At 38.3% G+C, this 24,758-nt stretch overlaps 2 protein-coding genes across 7 annotated transcripts; one reads left to right on the forward strand and one right to left on the reverse strand.

The window, feature by feature from the left end:
• The first annotated feature begins 131 nt into the window (after positions 1-131).
• On the forward strand, positions 132-9,942 carry CTBS (chitobiase). 2 transcript variants are annotated; one of them, XR_014587624.1, is made up of 9 exons: positions 132-314; positions 553-691; positions 1,518-1,726; positions 2,392-2,563; positions 3,474-3,571; positions 4,272-4,433; positions 4,889-5,070; positions 5,679-5,778; positions 8,693-9,942. XR_014587624.1 is itself a non-coding variant. In XM_083847213.1 (8 exons), exons 1-8 carry the CDS (start codon positions 183-185, stop codon positions 5,701-5,703), a joined length of 1,119 nt encoding a protein of 372 aa, XP_083703339.1. In that variant the 5' UTR covers positions 132-182; the 3' UTR covers positions 5,704-7,212. The 2 variants fall into 2 exon arrangements, 1 of the variants encoding a protein (XP_083703339.1); XM_083847213.1 differs by lacking the exon at positions 8,693-9,942 and having other exon boundaries at positions 5,679-7,212.
• Positions 7,133-24,710, reverse strand: SPATA1 (spermatogenesis associated 1). 5 transcript variants are annotated; one of them, XM_083847180.1, is made up of 13 exons: positions 23,574-24,710; positions 22,718-22,824; positions 18,963-19,080; positions 16,857-16,910; positions 16,434-16,761; positions 16,085-16,327; positions 14,146-14,290; positions 13,935-13,995; positions 12,875-12,992; positions 11,905-12,069; positions 9,936-10,105; positions 8,230-8,328; positions 7,133-7,270 (listed from the first exon to the last, which is right to left on the reverse strand). In XM_083847180.1, exons 1-13 carry the CDS (start codon positions 23,607-23,609, stop codon positions 7,166-7,168), a joined length of 1,749 nt encoding a protein of 582 aa, XP_083703306.1. In that variant the 5' UTR covers positions 23,610-24,710; the 3' UTR covers positions 7,133-7,165. The 5 variants fall into 5 exon arrangements, with proteins under 5 accessions (XP_083703306.1, XP_083703307.1, XP_083703310.1 ...); XM_083847181.1 differs by having other exon boundaries at positions 11,905-12,030; positions 23,574-24,703; XM_083847184.1 differs by having other exon boundaries at positions 18,963-19,107; positions 23,574-23,606.
• Positions 24,711-24,758: the final 48 nt, after the last annotated feature.

Genomic DNA, 24,758 nt, shown 5'->3' on the forward strand with positions numbered 1-24,758 from the left:
CGAGGCTCCAGCAGGAGGCCGCGGGCCCTTCCCCACCTCCCCGCGGCCCCAGCGGGGCCCAGCCCCGGCTTCCCCCGGCCCCTCCGCGGGGACACAGCCCCGGCCCTGCGGCCTCCGGGGCGGAGCTGCTGGGCCGGGCCCGCCCTGCCCCGGGGCGCGGCGCGGAAGCGGAGGCCGCAGGCATGGGGCGGCCGCGGGACGGGTGGCTGCTGCCCCTCGGCCTCCTGCAGCTGCTGGGGGGTGCCGGAGCCGCAGCCTGCCCCTGCCGGGAGCCGCGGCTCTGCCGGCCCGTCACGGGCACCGGCGGCCCCGAGGTTGGCGAGGCTGGCCGTGGCCGGAGGGCCGGCTGCGGGGAGGGAGGCTGCTGCGGTGCTGGGAGCTCCCCCGGTGCGGGGCGAGGCGGGCTGGGCGCACCCAGGGCGCTTGGTTCAGCTCTGGGCCGTGTGCTCGCCACCCGCAGCGGTGCCAGCCGCAGGGCTTCGTGTGAGGGGTGGGGAAAGGAGAGCTTGAGGAGGGTTGGGAGCTGATGGGACGGCTTCTTCCTGCCTCTAGGTCTTTGTGTTCGATGTGGGGAAGAATGCCTGGAAATCCTATGACTGGTCGAAAATTACAACTGTGGCAGCTTTCGGGAAATACGATCCAGAGCTTATGTGCCACGCTCATTCCAAAGGCGCCAGGGTAGTGCTAAAAGGTGGGCTAACTCATCAAAATATGGGTATTTGTAAGTCAATAGGAGCATAACGTGCATAGGACTAGAATACCTTGACATTTCACATCCACTGCTATACGAAGTGTTAAAAAAGTAAGTCTAAGTTGTTTGGGTCTGTGTTCTGGATGTTATGCACAATACCCAAAGGACAGGGTAAGGAAAGGGATTGTAAGCAATTTTTAGTATTTTTCACTTCAGTTAATCCCTGTGTGCTAGGATGTGATTGAGTTTGAAAACGTGAATGCTCAGGAGCTCTGTGTACAAATGCTGATTAGAAAGACAAGTCCATTGGGTCAACCTATGCATATGTTCTGTAATCAAGTCTTGGATCTGATGAGGCAGAAACGGAATCAAAGACCACAATGTGGAGAGCAACAAAGGTTAAATGTAAAAGTATGTTTATTCTAAGCAGTAAGACATAGTCTCTCTGGCTCCGTGGAAATACTGGAAGTCAATTGACTTCAAGGAAGGAAATTTAGAGTGGCTAAAAGATTATTAAGTAGAAGGAAGGAGATGCTTAAAACTGTAGAAAACAAATTCCAAAAGGAACTTTGTTTTAAACACTACTGTCTCAAAGAAGTTTAGTAATCTCTTCTGATAAGGATTCTCAAAATTATGCCTGAAAAAAAAAAAAAAGCCCTTTCTATTTTCCACGTATGGTGTCAGGATTAAGTAGATGCCATTATAGATGTGGGGATGTTTTATTTTCTGGTTATGTTACTTGGCTTGGTAAAGACAAATCTTTCCTCCTTAGTATTGCTGTGATGCAAATACATGCTATGTTGACTCTTGAACACCTCTTGTCTAGGTGATGTACCTCTTAAGGAAATTGTTGATCCTGCTAAAAGAACAGCCTGGATATCCCAACAGGTGGACCTTGCCAAAAAGCAGTATATGGATGGAATTAATATAGATATAGAGCAAGAAGTCAACGAAACCTCCCCTGAATATTATGCATTGACAGAGCTTGTTAAAGAAACTACAGATGCTTTTCACAGAGAGATTCCAGGATCACAGGTAATAAAAATGTATTTCATACAAACATTGAGTTTAACTCCATGAAACACATGGAGTTTTGAGAATGCTGTTTAGCATATGAATATGAAAAAAATGCAAATCAAAAGCATGATACTATTATCAGTGGTTAATTATGAATGTTAGCTATGATATTCTATCATGAAAATCACTCTGACCTACGTGAATTTAAATGGCAGAAGGGTTTTGTTGAGAGTTGCAGGTACGGTTTTACTGCCCTGCTGGGGGAGCTGCCAGTTACTAGTATGGCTTAAGGACTCTTTCAAAGTAGGGCCATCTGGTGAAAAAGCTTCCTAATGTTTTAGTAAGCTGGTTATTGATGTTTTAAAGATTTGCATCATGCTTCTTGTTTTTGATCAGATGGTTTTCATGTTACAATTTCTTTGGTGTTTTAAAATTATGTGGTAAATAGTGAAATAACTCAGGAAAACAGCATCTTAGGCCTTGAATTCACTAACAATGGCAGCTTATTACCTGATGTTTGCTTTATCAGCTGAGCAGCTGATACATATATACTTCATTGGTATCACCATGTGCTGAACATTCTGCAACCTTAGGGAAATACTCTTTAAAAGTTACAGCTCTTTAACCATAAAACAAGAGTGCCTAAGTGCCATACACGATACTAACATGCATTTTTCTTTCAGGTAACATTTGATGTGGCTTGGTCCCCTGCATGCATAGATAAAAGGTGCTACAACTACACTGGGATTGCAGATGCCTGTGATTTCTTATTTGTGATGTCTTACGATGAACAGAGCCAGATCTGGACCGATTGTGTTGCAAAAGCCAACGCTCCTTACCTTCAGACTTTAATTGGTAAGGACAGAATGCCTCTTCAGAAATTGGAATATTTCTGTTTGTATGAATGGTTAGAAAAGATTGTCTTTTCTTAGATGTGTTTTTGTTTTATTAAGGTTTTCTAGTAGCCTCAAATAACATGTTGTTCTGGTGGGAAACCAGTATTGCAGATCCCTATGACACCATGGATAGACTTTTAGCAACTGTGTGTTCCTACTTGTAAAGTTGTCGTCTCGCCCTTATGATTGTGAAAAAGACTTAGAATGACAAAAGGCAGCCAAAGCAAAGGTGTCTGCCTGGGCTTGCAAAGAACCTGCAACATTTGTCTCATCCTTGTGAACCGTGCGGGTTCCTTTGAAGCTGTAGCTTCCTTTGGCAAGTGTGGGTTTAAACAGTCTCTTGTGTGCATTCCCATCTTTCTTTTCGGCTGGTACAGCTGTTCATGCACATTCACAGTGAGTTGGATTAGGGAACTGACAGTCTTAAAAATAAGACTACAAGAGGGTGGTTATTTTAAATTTGGATCAGTTCTCTGATTTGCTTTCCTACATAGACCCACAAGGAGCTGTCAGCACAGGTGAGCTGAGAGGCAAATGAGAATGAATCCTGATTAAAATAGCACTTAGTGTTGTTTTTTTTTTTTCTTGCTTTCTAAGAAATACCTACTGATGAAGTTTGAATTATTGTAAATATGTCAGTGCTTATCAGCACTGTTGCAAAAGCTGCTATGGACAACTGAATGTGTGAGCAAATCTATAGGATCTGAATAGAGCAAATATAGGACTGTGTGGGTGGGAGGTAAAGAACTTGCACTTTAGTTTCTGTCCAAGGATCATGTATGACCTGTGCTGGCTCTGGCTGTAGATTAGTTGCAAGAATATAAAACATGGAAAAATGCAATAATTCATTTTATTTCCTACAAAACTAGGATATGAAGAGTACATTACTATGGGCATTGATCCTAAGAAGCTTGTGATGGGCGTCCCCTGGTATGGCTATGATTACGTCTGCCTAAATTTATCTGAGGTAAGATAAAGATTATTCATTTGCAGTCATACTGTTAATCTTTTTTTCCTTGGAAGGAGCCAGCTAGATGTTAGTGATCCTGTTTGTGGATTAGGAAATTCTGTGGTCTGATGGTAAGAGCTTAAAACTGGTACTCAAGACTTTTCCTTGGCTGATAACTGATGAGCAGTGTGTTACCAAACAGGGCTTTTTATCTCCCCCTAGGCAACCTGAACCCTATAATACCCAAGCACCATATTTCACTGAGGAGCTATAGATGTTATCTGTATGAGAAGAGGTGATGTCCAAAGGCACTACAACACTTTTATCTGCCTTCTCAACAGTGATTAAGCTCACTGCTTAAAGATCAGGTGTAACAAACGATAGCAAAACTATGACTGTTAAAGTAGAGCAGTTTATGGATAAATCATGGAGTCTTAAAAGACATTACACTTAAGAAAAATCTAAGAGGGAATTAAAAGTGGAAGGGGAAAAGATAAGACAATTGTTTAGGTTGAATGAGGGCAATCCAATCCTGTGGTACTACAATTTGAACAAAATCTGTTTAACTTACTTCTGTTTGGAAGTAGCATGTCTAGCACAGATAGTTGAAGATTTGGGGTTTTTGTGACTTCGTTCTTGGCTGTACTGCTATTTCGGAGTTCACTAAATCTACATAATGTTAAACTCCTGTACTCTGTTTTTTGTTTTTTTTTTCCAGGATCATGTTTGTTCCCTTTCCAAAATACCTTTCCGTGGGGCTCCTTGCAGTGATGCTGCAGGGCGTCAGGTCCCCTACGGAGCAATAATGAAGCAGGTGAACAGTTCTATTTCAGGGGTGCTATGGAATGAGGTACAGAAGTCTCCGTTTTATGAATACAAGGTATGTGTCCCTTTACAAGACACCATGCATGTTGTGGACATGTGTTTATGAACCATAGTTCTTTGATTATGAAGTTTTCAGGGTTGGATTTTTCAGTTTGTTTCCTACTTTTTTTTTTCATGTAGTAAAAGATGGCCAGATTTTCATCTCTTGAATTTCTTTGTCTGAAAATGGGGTGCAGTGACTGAATGCTACAGGAGTAATACAGTTTTTCATTGCGCCACAATTTTCTTGAGGGGAAATCTGTAATGTCAAAAAGGGTGTTTTGGCCAAAGAAATCCTATAGCTTCATTCTTCACTGTTACAGTTTTCTGATGTTGATGACTGATTTAAACTAAGACAGATTCTGAAATGCTGCATTGAATAGAAAGTGTAAGCAAAACTCAACAAAATTTAATGTATCATATTTCTGTAGACAGGCAGATACTGACAGTAGTGTTCACATGTTTTTGTAGGATTCTCTTGGTCAGTTCCACCAAGTATGGTTTGATGACCCTCGCAGCATCTCTCTTAAAGCGGCATATGTGAAGAACAGAGGCCTAAGGGGCATTGGCATGTGGAATGGAAATAGTCTTGACTATTCCAGGGAAGCTGCAGCAGAACAACAAACCGAAGCAATGTGGCAAGCCCTGACACCGTAAGAAGTATATAAAATTGTGAATCACTTGATATAGAACTATGAAAATCGGACTTTTTATTATGACACATAATATGTGACAGATTTTCTTTATAAACATACCATGATTACAATCAAAACTTTGAGAGCTGGTCAAATTCATCTTGTTATTTTGTATGGAAGGCTTTATCTTCATTCTTCATAAAGTTCCGGTATTGCTTCAGCAGTGCTCTTTAAAAGACTTCTCACCCTTTTCATTTTTCACAACCATAGCAGGTTGGTTAAAGCTTGAACTTAGAATGTATCTGGTAACAAGTAAGACCAAGTGAATTTACAGGGGTCATCTAATAATGGTCCTCTGCTGAGGCTGCTTGATGCATGGAGAGATGGACTGCTGTCTACAGGACTTTCTTTTGTTCAGTAAAACACTGTCTTTGTTAAGGTTGATAAAGCCTTGTCTGTTTATGCATTACTTGTTCCATGGTTTACAGCCTACATTGTTTCTCAGAACTGTTTCACAACCAGATTGAAGTGCACCTATGCCCTGCTTAAGTGACTCCATTAATTAAACTATTTAATTAGACATATGTAGTCAGTTTTCTGTTTGTTTGTTTTTTCTTGCTAAATAGTTACTGGGAAACCAACATAAAGTAATAGCACAGAACCAAAAGCACTACGATGATGACTGCCGAGGAGAAGATCTGAGCATCTGACTGCTTGATACTACAGGTGATGAAAAGCAGAAGGTGAAACCTACTAAGTTCTCATCATACTTTTTTTTTCCCCCTTAGTAAATCAGAGGGCTCTTCACTAGAATTCTGGTCTGTAGCTTTTAGGAAAAACTGATGAATTTATAAGACATATAACTACTATTTATGTTCATATGCTAGACTGCAAGATAGGTATATTTGATCAAATTGAGACATCAAAAAAGTTGACTTTTAAAAAAAAAATCGGTTCAGATTTTCCAGTAGCCAATTGCCTACTCTTGTGTCTTAAATAAAACAATTATGAACTACGAGACATAGGATTCATTATTGAAATGAGCAAAAGCAGTTGTTCTTTTAATACTAAATTTAATACTTAGCATGAAAACCTTTGCTAAATCTTCTCTTTAAAAAATGGATTGTAAAAAGGGTGGTTTGACTCAAGACATTTGGAAGTCAGTCCTCTGAAAAGTTGCATAAGTTTCTTCCAGTATTACTGATTTCCCGTCAGGGTTTCACTTGCAGTAACAAATACAACTTTGTCAGCTTTTTTGCTGACATTAATTCCTAGCACGTTATTGTTCTACTTAACGTAATAACATCTTGAACTTCAAAGAAGCAAACAGATCTAGAAAAAAATGACTAAGAAGAGTTTCTGATTATTTTTAGAGAATTGTTATGTAAGTACATGCACATGCTTGAACTTAAAGAAAAGCAGAGCATGCAGTACCGGAAATAGCACCAAGATCATCATTACAACTTAGTCAAGACAAAGCTTGCATCTTCCACTAATTAGAGAATAAAGCTAATGTTGATGCAGCTTTCTTGTGAGGGAGGAAACAAAACTAACTAGATTTGAAAGAACTAGAGAGTTTTTTTTCCATAACTAATAATGTAGTAATACACTGATTTATAGATAAGTATACTTATAATGACAAAAATAGACTTCAGTAAATAGCTAAATAAAGATTACTTTTGCTAGAGTTCTAGAAAAGATGTATTTTAATCATTTATCAAAAAATTAAATAGCTGCTCCAAAAATCTGAACAGGAGGTTTTAGATTATGGGTTTACTTGCTTAATAGGTATTTTGTTAATGAAGGAACATCAGCATACTGAAATTGCATGATTCACTAATCTCTACTTTTAAAATAACTTAGTAATGTGTCTAAACCAAAACTAAGTTAATCTGTATGTTCAAGTAGCTGATAAACCTTTCGTTAACAGTGAGATTAAAAAGTGATTTGCAGTCCCTTAGTGGGCTAGTATACAAATTCCACATTTACACAGTTGATGTCTTTTTATAAGAGAACTTTAAGAACATATAAACAAATGCTCTGAAATTCCAAGTTTCTATATACATTATAGGACTTCTATAGACTTCACAGATGTTAGAGTTGAGTCATCCTCTTAAATACCTGATTTCCTAGACTGGAGAATTAAAGCTGAATGAATCTTCTTCTGTGTCAGTTCTGCTCTCAGTGCTCGTAAATCAGATGCTGCCTGCTTTCTCATCTGCAGAAGAACCAGTCATTTAAGGAATTGTAATTTAATGAAGCTTTTGGAGTTGACATGCATATGAATTTACATAACTAAGATTGAATTTTATACAGGATTGCTGAATATAGGATACATCTTTCATCTTTAAAACCTTACATGTCTAATTAGATAGCCTAGTTCTAGCAGTTTGCCTTGGTGCTTTTAAGAGACAACCATGGAATTCATTGTTCTTTTCATTCCTTGTTACACAATGGAGGAAGCATACCCACCCTAGATTAGACAGTAAACAGGGTCATGGGCAATCTGTTTGATGCAGAAGACTCAGGTTTCAAACGTTCATAGCTAAATGGCTATCCAATGTGAAGGCCTGTATCATCACCTTCCTTTCTAAGGGAGCCACAGGCAGCAGTGGTATGGAATAAAGCAGGTGAAGAGAACTGCTGTCTGCTCGGAGAACCATTCCCTCCTTTTTTTTTTTTCCTTTATACCGTTTTTTTTTTCTTAGCCATGGTGTGCAACTCACCAGTACCTCACTTGTATGCTTCTTTAATTACCATCAGAGTGGAATGGGAATTTCACGAAAAAGATTGCAACATAGTACCTTGAAAATGTAAGTACTTGAATGCCATACATTCAAAAATCATCTTATAAACTAATTCTTTGGAGTAATTAGGCTTGAGTGCTAATTATGATAAGTAATACCATAAAACTTGAAAATAAAAACTGTACAACAAATATTTTTTGAACATCCTGGAGGTGTTCAAGACCAGGCTGGATGAGGCGCTGGGCAGCCTGATCTGGTGGGCAGCATCCCTGCCCATGGCAGGGGGTTGGAACGAGATGATCTTTAAGGTCATTTCCAACCCAAGCAATTCTATAATTTAAATCATCTAATATTTAGAAAGATAATTTTATACCGTGTAACGTTTTGCCACTTTATAATTAAAAGGCTCACTAGGATAATTGCAGAGTACCTTAATTTCTATTATGAGCTTCATTTTTGTATCATCCAGCTTCCTCCTCAGTTGATCAAGTTCATGCTGCACTGTAGTAATCTGGATGATTTTGCTATTCTGTATGAAACAACAACAAAAACTTTAGTTGAGCATTAAGATACCTCTTCATTCATTATTACTTCACCACTCAAACAGTTCTCTAAACTCTTTCCAGCTCTTCTAGTTTCTTCCAGTCTTCAGTGCTTGCCTGGCATCTCGTTCTGCAAACAAGACTCTGCTCCCCAACAGAGGGCAGCTCTCCTCAACAACCATCCAGCCCTTCCCCTTCTCCTAGGTGTGGAAGTTCTTCCACTCTCTCTTACTTTGGGAAGTTAAGATCCAGATCAGATCTCCTGAGTTGTTTTGCAATTAACTTTTACGACTACTCCCTACATATAATAAAAAGGCACGCTTCAAATATATATGTATTTTTTCCTTACAGGCTTAGCATCACCTTCTCCCATAGGCAGTACACTGATTGATAAGATTGCTACATCACAGAGACTCTAGCTCCCTGGTTGAGACCACAGAGAAACCCTGGAAAGGTACACAGTCACAAAGGAAAAAAGCAGGCTGGGCAGTCGGACCAGGTGGGGGGCTCCTGAGGAATCACCCGTCACCGCATTCAGTCACCACTGTGGACAAAGCTGGTGGAGGACAGAGCTCAGCAGCAGTGGGATCTGCTCCCCAGAGCCCCAGCGCCCAGCTCGTCCTGCCTGACTGGCCAGCAGCAGTTCCTCACCTCGCTTATGAGGGGTGGAGATCATAGCTCTCATTAATGAGCCTCATAGCTCATTAAGGCCTGGCTGTCATCTCTGCGTGCTAGCCAATACATAACTGCTGTATGCATTTGAAGTTATGCACATCCTTTGTACAGAGGCTCCTTGTGCCCTGCCAAGGAGGCCTAAAAACCCTGACACCCCCCCCAAAAGAAGCATTAACGTACTTGAACATAGGTTGTAATAAAAATGTAATATGAACACTTCATATTTTTATATTTTAGATATATTATCTCAAATAATCCACATTTGTATATAACGTACAATCTTAGATTGTCTCCCCCCTTTCAGATACAAGCATAAGACACCACATGTACTTCCACCAGTTTATAAATTTCCTAGTCTAGCTTCAGATTTGTAACCAGACTTGTTTCTGTGAATGCATTAAAAAAAATTAGCAGCTGTAACTATTGGGAAGGGTGTTTTCCCCTTTTATCTTTTTTCTTTTTTAATTCCTCTTTGAACTTCACCTAATTTGACACCAGCAATATAACACAAGACTCACAGTTGCACAACAAGTCAGGTGTAACCCTTCCAAGAGCTTCAGAGGTGTCTCTTCCCCAAAAACAATTAGAATTCATCACCTCTGTACATGAAATTTTAGATGAGAAGAATAATGTAGAACTGAACAATTCATTAATCATATGAAACAGAAGGGGAGTTTGTAATGAGGAGGTATTGTACAAACACAAAGCAGAAAGATTAAAAATGCTTAGACTCAAGCATTTCTTCAGTCTTTTTGAGAAGAATGGAATGTGGTAATTCTGTAGTGGCCACACCTCAGATTATTGAGGGGTATTTGGCTATTAAAGCTAGTTTAGAAGTTATCGATGATGAATTTGTTAATTTCATTTATGTTTTATACAAAAAAATACATTGTGTAAAAAAAATAATTTAGGCACATACCTTCAAGTTTGTCATACTGTTCGGTTGTTTTCGGCTATCTCTGGCTTCTAATTGCAAGAGTAATTTCTGGTGGTAAAGCTCCAAATCTTGTCGCAGTTTGTTTAAAACATCCTCCAGTGAAGCCGTAGCCTTCTTAGTTTCAAAGTATTTCTTTTTCCATTCCTCGCGAACTACAAAGGAAAACAGTAATACAGTTTGATCTCGTTCATCTTATTCTAAGGTCTGTTGAAGACAGTAGTGATGAACTGATCTCACAAGACTCAGTTGGCCAATGCGCATATTAAAAATTAGCAGTAAGTTTCTTTAAAAAAAAATCATGAAAATATTTGTTAAAATGACAGTCTCTATAAATGCAGTAGAATTTTCACACAATCACCTGCAGCATAAAGCGCTCTCTGTCCACTGAGACAAAACACAGGGTCCAAACCCCAAATTTCATTTGGCGTGGCAGTTCTGCAGCCTTCAGCTGCACAGGTGCTCCACACCTGTTAAGACTGGTGCCCACCACAGTCTGAAGTCCACAGCGTCCTTGCAGTAGCAGCATTAAAGGCTTTACGCAGAATTTGAGCTCTGCACAGCCAGAAATTTTGATCAGAAGTCCCAAGATTATGAGAAACATTTATATTTAACCATGATTCCTTGAGCTATGTTGTTATGTGTTACCAGTGGCTGGCGCATACATACCCCATATCTGGTATGGCAGTCTTACTGCCACATACATTTGCTACTCTGTGATGCGTCTTAAATTATTCCTTCTTTTCAGGCATATTTTAAGAAAGCAGGATAACTGCTTCTTAAAAACTTACCAAAAAAGAAAAGAAAAAAAAAGAAAAGCCCAGCTGCTGGAGCACTATACAGCATGTAAGCAAGAGTGACCATCAGCACGGCAATCTTAGGATGAAATTAAATACAGACTATTGCTGGGTCTCCAGGATATGCTCTTCCCTTCATACCTTGGGAAGAAACATGTTTGTGAATGCACTCACTTCTGAAACTATACAGGTCTCATTAAAATAATTCAGAGGTACAAATTCTCCTGAAAGAACCTGCAGAAGCTGTTTAAATTCTTGTGAAATAACCTTTTGTTTACCTAACTGAACAGCATAATTTAAGACAACATCATAGGAGCCATTCAGGACTTAATCTCAGCAGTGTAACATAGCTTGCCTTGCAGCTCCATGCTACTGCAGATTCACTCCAAGTGGCCAAGTTCCCTTTTTAAAATACAACTTCACTCCACTACAGAGCACAGCATAGCCATGCCCTCAGAGAATAACTGGAAGAATTGGCATGTCTTCTCCTTCTGACAAAGCTACAGATAATAGTTGAGATTGCCAGTGATTCAGCTGTATTTATGTACAAAGAGTGCTCTCAAAATGTCAATGTAATTAAATCTCATCTCTGTATAACTGGAATGTGACTTCAGGAGGATAGCTTAAGGATAAACTTGAAAATAATTTTACAAAGAAAATCTGAGTGAGATTTCAATGAAATACTTCCTTTGTTAAAAAACAAGGTTTGTCAAACTCGTCTATGCCACGTGCTGAATTATTAGATAGGAAAAATAAAAAGTACTATGCTGCCAATTGGAACATAGCCCTGTCAACGCAGTAAAACCTCAGTAAGCACCAGCTAAAGGCAATTTTAGAATATGTCAATTTTCTTGAGCCTCAAACAGCAAAATGGCCAGTAATAGCGCTCTGGCTGCTGTATATACACAGGAAACAACTTGGACAGCTTATAAAAGCCAGGATATTTTTAGACTTACAAGACTGCCACAAAAAAAAAGTGGAAAGAGACTTATCAACCCTTCTACCATACTGTTACACAAATAAGATTTCACAGAGCTACTGCTTAGCCAACTGCGCTCTCTGTAATTAAGCTTACTGACAAAGAGACAAACATTTTCACATTGGTTTCAGTGTTGTTTCTCAATCATTCCAAATTCCAAAATAAATTAAAAATGTACCATGGTATCTCCTCAGCTTATTTTGTTCCAGTAGCCCTTTAGCTTTTTTGACAAGTTCTTCTCTAGTTTTTTCCATGTGCCTTCTGTCTTTCTTCATTTGTTCCAATTGTTCTACCATCTTGTTTTCTAAAGATATTATAATTATATTTATCAAGCATCTGGATACTGTAAGTAGGAAGGATCAATCAAAATTTTTGTAATGCACCCGTCATAGATCATGCCAAGAACTCTGTCAGAACAGGCATTAGAAATTCTTTTATTTTAATAAACTATTCTGACTTTTTTCTGAATATAAATTATTTCTGACTTTTGGAAATGGCTGATGCATTAGAAGAAAATGAGAATCCCAGCATGCATCCAGGCATTTATACACGCACACAAACAAATAAACACACTTTTACATGCCTAGGCAGCATGTCAGTAAAATTAACTTCAGAATCTATTGAGATGTATGTAGTATAAATTGAAAACTCTTGCAACATCAAGCCAAAAAAGCCTCCAGAGGATTTCTTCTTGCTTCAAAATACTTTGTGATATAAATCTTTCTTTAAACTATAGGCGTTAATAAGCCTATAATAGCTCAAACTTTAACTAGACTGCAACAACAGGTCAGTCACCTCCCTTTTCACTATTCTGCTATACGCTAGCTGAGGATCCTCAGCAAGTGACTATCTTTGCTGTATTCTCACGTGAGCTAACAGTATTTCATCCAAACTCCCTCCTTATCACCTTCCACCCCCAAGTCCACGAGACGAATCTTCTAGCACTGGGAACCTCTGCCATACTCTATGCACAACTCAGGCAACATTAGATATCTGCAATTTTCCAAATACAAATTAAAATCTGTAACAATCCTGGGAATAAATATATGCACAAATTCTTTCATAAAGTAAGTATTTCTGTCTTCATCAACTGTTCAGTCTTGATTAAATGTTAACTCCCCACAAATTTCTTGGAAGCACATACTTACTTTCTGCCTGAACTGCAGGAACCTGAGCTGGGTTTACAGAAAGTGACAGAAAAGGCGGACTAGGAGGTGAAATATATTCTTTTGGACAAGTAGGATGACTTTGCTTGTTCTCATCTACCTAGAGGATCAAAAGACAAAACTACAAGTACATAATCTATAATACTGAACAGTCACATTAAACATATGCTTTGAAAGTGGCCTGAGCGAATGGGAAGGATATACTAGAATTCTGACTTTAATCTCTTTTATTCTGTACAAACTTCCAAACAGATGGACATCTGCAAACAGAGTCAGAACACTGAAATTGCAGAGTACAATACATGGACCAAAAGACAGACTACTGCTAAATGTTCTTGTCCATGTCCGTAACTCCACAGAGTACTGACACTCCCGTGTAAGACCAAGAATGACTGGCCTGAAAACTGCTGTCAGGCTCATTGGTTAGCAAAAGCTGGATTGCTCATTTCTAAACCAAAGTTTATAATAGCTCACAGGTGACAGTTAGTAGTGACAATGGTTATGCTGTATGATTGCATGTGGGTGCTCTGTCTTCCTAAGCATGTTCTTATTCAGATACTATGACTATACCATATGTATGTTTTAAATAATTTTAGTTTTTTTTTCTCGGAAGTTTTGCTTGAGATTAAGACTAAGATTTATCCCATATAAGACTAAGATTTATCCCATTGGAAATACGAAATTATAAAAATGTCACTGATACAGCCAATACAATGCTGCTGTCAAGAAACTGTAAAAAATAAATTTAAAAAAGCTAATGTTAATAAGACTGAGATAGATACAGTATACATAGTTCCTATTAAACGATAACCAGAGGTATCACTTCTGATGATTTCATTGTTTAGATATACAGCTGATTTCTCATTAGCAAATCTCCAAAGCAGCATTGCATAAATTAACTTTGCTCAATTACTCTAAAATCTATATTGCATGTTTCGTATTTCTAATCAGTTACCTGCCTTACAAAATTAGCCAGTTTCTAGGTGGAGGACTATGTTTATTGCTCCACATTACAAAGAATATGCTACCTTGAAAAACACACCTGATTATCCAGTTTTTCACCAGGACCAGTTACAGACTTGCTAGTTCTGTATTGCAGCAAGCTAAAGAGCAAATCAAAGAAGCAAGTGAAAAATTCAAGCAATGATACTGTTTATTCTCCTTTTTCTTTCATTTATTTGAAGTATGTAAAATAAGTTTCTTGTTATGAATTATTATTATCCATTCTTTTATCAGAATCATTATTTACTAACCTTTGGTTTCTGCGTATATATTCTGTGGTTTGGTCTTCCAATATTTCAAGATTTCCAGAATCCCGTGTTCTGTCTCTTCTTAGTTTGGTATCTTTTTTGTGGTCATTATTTTCCACGTTTGTAACTAGGAGTTTGGTGTTTAGTTCTGTGACAGGATAATGATGATCAAAATACCCAGATTACACTCACAAGATTTACACTTTTTTGACTGTCAACACTTGGACTTTCCGGCCTGTATTAGAAATTCAGTGAGTCAATAGATAAAAAGGATTATATCTGGGATAATGAAAGGTTTTGTGAGTAACAGAAGAAAGAAATAAAGGGGGAAAAAAATCTACTTTTGTTTCAAGAATTTGTATCTAACTAATTCTGGTAACTAGTAGAGGAAACATGACAACAGGTAATGAAATCATTTAATTATTTCTCCTTTCCTAAAATAATTCTCTAACATTTTCTGCCTTTGAGACCCTGAAGATATCCTACAAACTGGAGCCAGCAAAGAAAGTGACAGCAAAATGTTTTGCATTTGAATGTTATCTCCTTTAAATTATATACAATGAATGTTTCAAAAGAAAACTGCTGACAGACTTTGCCTGTACTTTAAACTACAAAATTCTACATTCCTCATCATTCAAAATAAAGTTCTGGAAAACTTCTTAATTGTATAAATATGCCCATATATACGCATATATGTATTATATATATATAATATTAGGTATACATGCATACATATATATATATTATATATATTACATTATATATACATACATATACATATATATGTGGTCTCAGACTTCAGTTAACATGATGATAGAGGGACAAAGCTAGTTTTGATGGATTATCAACGGAAACTGAAATTACTGAAAAGTCATCTGTGAAGGCCTTCTCTAGAACATTCTTCAGACACATCTCAGATCAAATTATCACATTTTTTGTTTTCTTACTCAAAGTACTGGATATCCAGAAAATCAGTAAGGTGCCCATATGTATGAAAAAATGAATATTGCCTCATTTAAGAATTCCTCATTAGAAATTTGCGATAGAACAAGGGTCACCCCTTTTACATTGAATGTAAAATTATACTCAAATATTAAGATTTGTCTTTCAAAAGTATTTCCTGAAAAACATTTTATGTTATCATTTTGATGCTAATTTAACAGCGGTCAATCCAATTTAAACCCTTCAGTCATTTCTTTATTTGTAATTACTAGAAATTTAGGAATATTAAGAGCACTAGGTAACTGTTCAGAGACTTAATGGCCCTCAGTATCCCTACGATACTTCATTTTAAAGGATGTAGTAGTTAATAGAGGTCTTTCAAACTACATTTGCTGTTTTGGCACGCAACTATTAGCTAGTTTGTGTGTTCTTTAAACCTCTCCACACTCTTCTAACATTTTCACTGCAGTCTGTTCAAAGAATTCTCTTACCACTCAGTTTTAGGAATGCCACTGTTCAACAGTACATAAATAAAACAGCATTGTATAGGAAGGAGGGGAGGAAGCACTTTCCTTTCAGTAGTAATGTAGGCATGGATAAGATAACCATGGAAGTTGAAGTGAATAAATTACTTTCCCTGATTTACTGATAACAAGATTTTTTTTTTCCCATTTAAAATTGCTGTTGAATTATGGGATCATTATCTTCCAATCTTTACAGTAGCTGCTCAGTAATTTGCTTCCATATAAATAAGATCAGACAAATGCATTGACTATATTAAAGCGCTTCCCTACAACAGTACATAATGATAATGAATGACTCATCCAAAGTAAAAACTATGGTTCTTTGAAAGATATTATTTTAAAAATTAGAATACTGTTCTGACAGCAATATTCCAACTTACATTGCAACTACAGATTTTTTTTTTTTAAACTTAGCTTTACTCTGCCAACTTTCTAAAAATCTCGGCTTAGCACCAAGATGACAATGAACACTATACCTTTTTGATATTTCATGTGATTTTGGTGTGGTTGGTTAGTCTGGCGTTGTTCATCACTGTGGTTTATGTGAAGAGCATTTCCTTTGGCTTTGTCATTCCACTTAGGAGTATTATGCTCTTTTTGATCCTCGCTATGGTGGTTTTGCTGGGATTTCTGTAACAGCATACAGCTCTTTCCAGACCCTTGATCTGCAGGATTTGAATGACTTGGTGTGAAGAGAGATCCACTGGATCCATTTTGATCTGCATAATAATTGATTTGGGGAAAAAAATATTATTTTATTGTAAATGTTAACCATAATAGTTATTTTACTCCATCACCCTTCTTTGCTACCTTCATTAAACTTACCTTTCACTCTGAACTGTGTCTGTTTTTCTGCAGTCCTGTTGTAGTCTTGCTCATGATTTGCGTTCAAAACTGGAACAGCTTCTTTCTCAGTCCATTCTGCAGGACTGTGCACTTCCTTATTTCCTAGCTGATGACTGCTCTGTATGCTTTCTAAAAATGGTCTGTTTTTTTCACTTTTTTGTTGGGGAAGATTGGGTAGTCTCAATCCATGACCATACCTATTAGCTTCCCCATTAAAGTGACGTCTTTGTTCAGTTGATGATGATAATGGATAAACATCTTCAAAGTATTCCATTCCAGGTAATAAATATAATTCAGGATACAGTGCCTAAAATATGCAGTATATTAACCAGACACAAAAGAAGAAACTTCCAATGTAAAAAGCTTCTGAAAATGATAGCTTAAAAGCCATAAAATACATACATAAGGGGGAGCAAATGACTTCAGTTCCAGTTCTGTTTCTTGATTTGCTTTTACCTTGGAAGGTAAAGAACAGAAGCGTAAACAAAAAAATACTTTCTTACCAATAATGTTGTCACTTAAATTCTGTATTCTATCATCATCTTTACATACAACATTTTTCTTCTGTAATAGCTTGATGGGGAAGAAGGAACATAGAATGCTGTTCTATTTTCTGACACAGCACTGAAACTATTTTGCCTATTTTTCAAAATTTAAATCAGACACACAAAAGTATATGGATGTACAGAATAAATTTATTTATCCTTTGCACTTTCTCCTATGGTTCAAATGACTTGATCCAACAATCGCAGCAGAACGAAATCTTCAACTGCCTTTGCCAGAAGTCGCTTCAAGTCAAATCTGAACAGAAATGATGAGTCTAACATAATTTTCTCTATTCACCTGACAAAACATTGCAAAATATTTGATGGAAGTAGAGAAAAAAATCAATGACTGTCCTATATCATCTAGTAGTTATTGTCTTGATATTTTTTTTGTGATATACACTTTCAGATTTCAACAGTCATCCTAAAATACAAAATCTAAGATAATCAATGTATGTTTGAAAGATGTGCTCCAATACAAAATAGTAATAATAATCTGAGTTTACATTTAAGTAATGAAATTGCAGTAAACATGGGGCCAAATGCTGCTCTCAATAATGGTCGCACAATGATATCGATTCACACTTATAGACGTGGGCTATGTGAAAGAAAAGGAAAAGCAAAATGAACTTGGTTTTGGTTTATGTTTTTAATTTAAAGACCCTTACTTGCAAGCAGGCTACCACTCTTAGTACTGTTTACATTGTCAATGTTGTGAAACAGAAGACTGAGTAAAAAACCAAACTCAACAAATATTTGGTCATGGAGATTTAACTCAATTAGGTTACCATGACCCTAAACAACAAATAAACCAGTTATTTGCTTGCTTACATTACCCTTTGTCACAAAGTAAACATCAAGCAATGCTAAATCCCCCAAATTAAAATTATATCTTTAATTTGTTGCTAAAAATCTTCACTTGTATCTACTAATGTATTTCATTTACTATTAAACGCAAAATATTAAATTCCTGCCATTCTCAAGGGAGCTGGAAATTTTCTCCATTTACCTCAGAACTATCAGTGGGGAAGAAAATCTACCATCTTACTATCATCCAGTTAAAAACACCTAAATTTTTTTTGAAGACTTGCTTATCTTTTCAGATTTAGGTTGTGCTACAGTCTTTAAATTCCTGACTATGTTTTTCTACCTGCTTTTCCTAGTTTTCTGCATGGGTAATTTTAGTGATATTGTCTACAAAAAAAAAAAAACCCGCTAAATTTCTGCCTTGTAATTAATTTTGAAATCCATGAGAAACAGGAGAAAAAAGTATTTTATATTTATGTATATCACTTAAATCTTTGTGTATTACACAAATGCACTTTCAATCGGTCTGATTTTCAGATTTATTTAATCTTTATAGTTTGTAAGATAGCTAAATATATAGAGAATCAGACCGAGGAACAGTTATGATTCAGAGATGCAGTGTTTTGATTATATAAACCTCCTCAGGCTCTATTACTGGACTGATTCATGGAACAGAAATGTACATCAGAGAAGCTTTCATTCAGAGACTGATCTTTAAAGGCTATTGGACATGTCACAGCAGGAACCTTTACAGGAATTCTGGCTTACTCAGCTCCCAATGCAAATTCTTCAGGAGCCATATTTCTAATCATGTGCTGACAATAATGACCTCAGGGGAATTTTTTTATGCAACTAGAATTGTCATATTTAATTTACTGTCCTATCAAAGCTTGCATCTTTCCACTGAATGGCAACTAATTATATCTGATGCTTTAAAGGATGTTTCTAATATACCTGTCCAGCTGTGCATTTGTATTTGGGGAAGTAGATGTTCTGACAAGAGCTCATTCTCCAACATGATTCAAAACAAATACTAAGCATGCTCCTAAATTCATCTCTATTTTCTTGTGATATTTTCAAATCTACAGGGACTAAATCTGTAGTTTGTATTATAAAGCAGAAGGACACTAAAGAATAAAAAAAAAAATCAACTTACCACTGCTAGCTTTTTCCCAATGCATTTTAAAAATTTGAATTTATCTGCAACTGCAACTCCACCCAGGTATTCTCCAAGCTTCTCCCGTAGCGCTCTTAATGTGATGTGAGGAGACACCCTAGAATGTTGTTATTCATTAATACATCTGCAAGATCAAATAATGTTGGCTAGTTAGTAAGAGGGGGAAGATAATATTATATAAAGGCTGGCTTGCATGGTAAGATTGAACAAAAAAGGGAACTATGAACTATTTCCTGGAACGGAACCCAGTTACATATAGGTCAGAGATTTTTGGTGTGGTAGAGTTAGAACATTGTATCACACTATGGCAGGCTGTATTACAAAGGCTGCCATTAACATCAGCTAGCAATATTTACGTTTTAGGAATCCCAAACAAAGGGAGAGTATGAAAGTACCTGAAATTTGAAAAAGACTCTTGCTCATCTGCAGATGAATTACAAAAGCATTGGAAACTACAGTCACGCATTTCCATCCAGGTGACAGAGTTTCAGAGAGCCAGGCCAGGACTGTAGAACATACCCCTTCAAGCAGTAAGGACTAGAGGAGGCCAAGCACATTCCTTTGGTTTTGTTTTGTTCAACACAAATTTATAGCAGGGTGTGTGCATGCATACATGCAAATGTGTTTTAAATCAAAACCAAACGCTGTAGTGTGAACATTTTTACCATAGTTTGAGGATGAGAGAGCTGACGCAAACATGAATGACATCGTTTAATCTGCTACTGGAAAGCATGCAAATATCAAAGTAATAAGCTCAGTATAAAAATCATCATAGAATAAAGCACCTCCGCAGAATAAAACCAAATGTGCAAGAGTCACACAAAAGGTCTGCATCTCAACATAAGCAGTTCTGATTGCTCCTATGCTGCCACTTAAAATAAACCAGGGAACAAACTCAGGCCTGAGACTGTTAATCACCCACGCTGCTTAAGTGTTAGTACACTACAGCTTGCAGGGTTTTGGCCCAGGCCAGCTATCGCTCTTCAGACAATGCACAGACATAGCTTGGGGTATAGTACATGCCATTTTCAATAAATAGTATGGACAAGGTCACGCTGTCCCTTCAACTTTGGCACTTAGACACATCCAGGCCTCGCTGCCTGGTCCCTGAACATTTATCTTCTGTTTATTTCTTTGCCATATGCTTTTTGCCCACATTTGCTACAGATGCTAGTCCTAACGTCATCCATTTATTTCAAATGTATAAAGAAATACGTGAAAGATGGATACATAAATCAATACACATCCTTCCAGGGTCTTATGCGATAAGAGAGATGATCTGTAATTCAAATATATCTCATTCACTATCATTTTTTCAAGCTCATGCCACAGAGAAGGTATGTCCCTTGAACTGTTTTCTGAAACCCAATAAATGCAAGCTTTTTCAGAAGCAATTCTAAAACTGTACATCCTTCACACCCTTCCAAACCAGCAAAGAAATCTGAATCTGAGGTACGTATGAGCAGCAGGGAAAACATCTATGTAACTATGAGGATGTATCACGGGAGAAAATCATTTAGGTACACAGAACCTGAGATGCACAACAGAAATTTATCTGAAAATTGTTTGCTAGCGCAGCTGCTAGGAACATATAATAACATATTTCTTGCTTGTTGCCACAGGCTAATAGAGGACTAGTCACATCCAGTCATTTGCTTCAGGGTGTTCCTTTAAAAGTAATGCAAACTAGAGTTCATTGCAGCAATCTCATCTAGAAGTAACAAAAGTATGGGTTCTGTGGTGAGGAATGAGAAGTAAATAAAAGATCACAGAGGCTGAGAAATCAAGTTCATGGGAACAAGAACCCAGGGCTGCAGATGATTACGTCCTTAATATTTTCCTCTAATTTCATGATTAATGGAAGTGGCCTGTATTTACATTGAGGAATCCTTTGTTCAGCTGACTCACAGAGTACTAGGACTGCCAAGCTGGCTGGACGGTGCTATCAACAACGTCCAGACATGGTTAGTAGCAGCGAGGCTGCTGTTCACTCTCTCAGGTTAAAATAAGAGAAGATTCTTAAAATATATTTTGTTTTTAAAGACAGTGATACACTGGCCCAGTGTTAATTATTGCTAATGCTAATGTACTGCAGCACTGCATAGCGCCCACAGAATAATTAATTACTTAACACTCATTAGCAAGCAACAAATACCCAGCCAGGCATGGAATAATAGAATCACAGTATGGTTTGGGTTGGAAGGGACCATTAAAGATTATATAGTGCAACTCCTCTGACATGGGCAGGGATACCTTTCACTAGATCAGGTTGCCCAAAGCCCTAACCAGCTTGACCATCCACAATTTCTTTGGGCAACCTGTTCCAGTCCCTCACCATCTTCACTGTAAAGAATTTCTTCCTTTTATCTATTTAAATCTGCCCTCTTTCAGTTTAAAACCATTACCCCTTGTCCTATCACTACAGGCTCTGGTAAAAAGCCTCTCCCAATCTTAAAAGCCCCCATTAAGTACTGAAAGGCTGTAATAAGGTCTCCCCAGAGCCTTCTCCTCTCCAGGCTGAACAACCTCAACTGTCTCCACCTGCCTTCACAGGAGAGGTGCTTGAGCCCCCTGGTCATTTCTGTGTCCCTCCTCTGGATGCACTCTAACAGATGCATGTCTTTCTTGAGCTATAAACCCACTGCAATCAGTAAGAATCCTAATTTAAGCTGATGTCTCAGAACTGAGCCTTAGCGAAATAAACTTACACCAGAGAGCAACAGGTGGTGACTGATGTCCAGTCATATGAAACAATTTGAAGTTACCATCCAGCTATGTATTTTGCACCTCTGCTGGCGACTAGTACAGCAAACAGAATAGATGCATGAACTTTATGTGGTTTTGTACAGTCCTTCAACAAAAAAAAGCAGCAAGAACGAATACATTCTACCATAAATGCTTATATCCAGCTGCTGTCAATTTTTTCAGCTACACGATATATCATCTTATGGGGACAATACAAGCATAAATTTAAGTGAGTTAAAACCTGAAGTTTAAGCTGACAAGTTTTGCACAGAAGCAAATGAGGTGCATATAAAACCTCAGCTTCAACACACATCTTTACATTATTTGATTGTTTTCTTCTGCCAATTCTTACCTTACCAGATACACACAGATTTTGTGAGTCAAGCGTTTAGGTGTATGAACCAAACTTCTAAAGTTATCAAAGATGAAAACTGCAGCTCTCTGTGCCAGGTTTGGGCCTTTGGGTAGTCTTCCACAAAGTGCTCTGATAGCTACCTGAGAGCCCACATAGCACATGTTGTAGACAACCTTTCAGAAATATTGTGGAAGAAGAAAGAAGATATGCTGGCAATTGCATGGACATAATGTTTCTGTTTTAGATCTATGGCTCAGTGACAGGCTTTCCCATCTTCACTGAGCCACTCCATCTCAAAGTCAGCCCACTGTGGAAAAGAATTCAAGATTTTGATAATCAGGCTCAAGGAAACAGAAAAAATACAACTGTGATTTTACAACATGAATCGTTCTGCAGCAATACTAGCAGTGCTCTGGAAGTGCATTACAGCGGTTTAGATCAAGGGCGGCACTGGCCTGATACAGCCCAGAGAGACGTGGGCACCACTTACCCTCCAGAGATGATTAGAGAAGAATCTTTTCTGACAGATGTAATTATGCAACAGCTAGACTAAATGACTGAAGGACAATGTGAAGGTGCTACCAGGTAGATATTTTATAAGTGTTATCACATTTGGGCCTAAGACTATACTCACCTTATAAATCCAGCTGAGATGAACTTGCTAGTAAGAGCCACAGGAACTGTATTCAGCTTGAAGTTCCACACTTCCTCTGGGACATAAAAAACATGGAGCTCCACCAGCTAAATAAAGAACAGATTATCATAACAATTTGTGATTGAATGCCAGCTGACAGCATAGAAATAAATCACACCAAAACAAACTCAACAATGGAAATGAGCAAAAAGAGAGCCTGTGCTCCCTGCTGTATGTCAGTGTCACAGCAACAGATACATCTTGAGAAAAAACAGTCCATCCTCTGGAGCGTATATCATGTATACAAGAATACTTCAGCTAAAACTCTACCTTTGTTCATCTCATAAGACCTGCTAAGCCATAAAAGATTGATCCAAACATAGTAGAAAGCACAAGCAAGAAAATAATATCAAAGTATTTCTGACAGTTAATAATATTAATGACCTCGGAGCACAGAAGTGCACTTGGAAACATCTGCGACAAGAAAAGCTAAGCCTGCTCTGAGTAGTTCACTAAGAGCGTGTTCAAACCAGTGGTCATTGTGGGACTCTTCATGTCAGGGTCTTGTTACTTATAGTGGAAATCAAATGGTATTGACAAGGATGATACACACTTCTGAAAAGCACTGCCAATAACTAGAAGCCATGCAAATAACGCTGTATTAAGTATTTCTTCAGTTGTTCAGATACTAAATATAAACTAGAAAAGAAGGATTATTATACATACTATGCTAAATGTACATTCTTCCTCTCAGGTCTCCTAGATACAGTACAGTGGCAGTTACTTTAATATTTTTAATTTTTATTTAAGGAATGTAAAAAAAAAATCTCTAAGCAGAAATATAAAAACCTCTCACCTGGGATGTCTGAGGTCTCATATGACTGAATGACATACCGGTCGCTGTACTTGATCACAGTGAGTGCCAGATGGGCTTTCTAATTTTCTTTTTGATTGAAACATTATTTGAGAATGAGTTTCATGACAATCTGTCGCTGAAGAAGTTACTCCATTAATTTCCTTTATTATCTTCTTTCCATTTATGGAAGTCACAGAGCTGTCACTGTGCTGTCTCCCAGCTCACTGTAGACAAACAGTCTCTGCCACACCTTCTACACAAGCAGTGTCACCTAAGTAACTTGGTGACTTGCTAAATCACTGCCTTGGAGCTCCGACAGAGCTGCCCTGGAGTACTTCCTCTTAACATTTCTGTCCTTCCACAGAAGTACTTCAGCTGTATATAACTTTCTGCAGAGTTTTTTCTGTGAACCTAAAGACACAAAATGGGATTCTTGCAGGATCTGGATTTATCTTTGACAAAGGGCCAGTTCTTGTGCGCTGAAGTCAAGCCACCCATGCACAGCACATTCCACATTGCACTACCCAAACACAGTACACCATGGAAACTTGGCGGTGGCAGGCAACCGCATCAGAGAAATCCTTCCATGAACTACCTGGGCTCTGCCCTAACATCGCTGTGGGAGCAATGAGCTCTCAACAACGACCTGACTAGACCTTCCCAGCACTTCTCCTCGGTTACTCCCAAGCAAAGATGAGGCAGGTTACAGCCCAAGTTCCTCCCTGTAGTTCGTACACATAGGCAAGACGTCACATTTTCTCTTGCTATGTGCCACCTATGCCATTCCATGCTCAGTGGTCACTCTTGGACGCTCTCTGCAGAGAATACTGATCTCCTCCTACACTGTAGTCAAGAGCCAAACAAGCTCGCAAAAGTAAAGCTAACATCATTCGTTACCTCTAAAAATCAGCTTCGAGCTAGCAATTGGCTTGATACTATCACTAAGACTTGCCACCTTAGAACGAACATTATTTTCTCATTGAATCCATTGTACACGTAAATATATATATATATTTGTTTCCCGGACTGCGGGGTCTCTCCACAGACACCCTCCGACACCTCAGCGACGCCGCCCCAGCCGCACAGGCCGAGCTGGCGGTGACCCCCGCAGGGCTGCGGCTGGCACCCAGCTCCCCGGCGGGCCCCGGGCCCGGGGCCGGCGCCCAGCACCCAGCTGCCGGCGGG

The sequence above is a fragment of the Anser anser genome (assembly GCF_964211835.1).
Source record: "Anser anser genome assembly, chromosome: 8".
NCBI lineage: Eukaryota > Metazoa > Chordata > Aves > Anseriformes > Anatidae > Anser > Anser anser.

Bases quoted from the DNA above. Each gene is read 5' to 3' on its own strand.
- CTBS (XM_083847213.1), top strand. From the start codon at position 183: ATGGGGCGGCCGCGGGACGGGTGGCTGCTGCCCCTCGGCCTCCTGCAG. The intron at 692-1,517 runs GTGGGCTAACTC...CCTCTTGTCTAG, and splicing joins CGCCAGGGTAGTGCTAAAAG to GTGATGTACCTCTTAAGGAA. The intron at 5,071-5,678 runs GTAAGAAGTATA...CTTGCTAAATAG, and splicing joins ATGTGGCAAGCCCTGACACC to TTACTGGGAAACCAACATAA.
- SPATA1 (XM_083847180.1), bottom strand. From the start codon at position 23,609: ATGTCATTCAGTCATATGAGACCTCAGACATCCCAG. The intron at 19,081-22,717 runs GTGAGTATAGTC...ACAACATTCTAG, and splicing joins ATCTCAGCTGGATTTATAAG to GGTGTCTCCTCACATCACAT. The intron at 8,329-9,935 runs GTATGTGCCTAA...TGTTTCATACAG, and splicing joins ACAGTATGACAAACTTGAAG to AATAGCAAAATCATCCAGAT.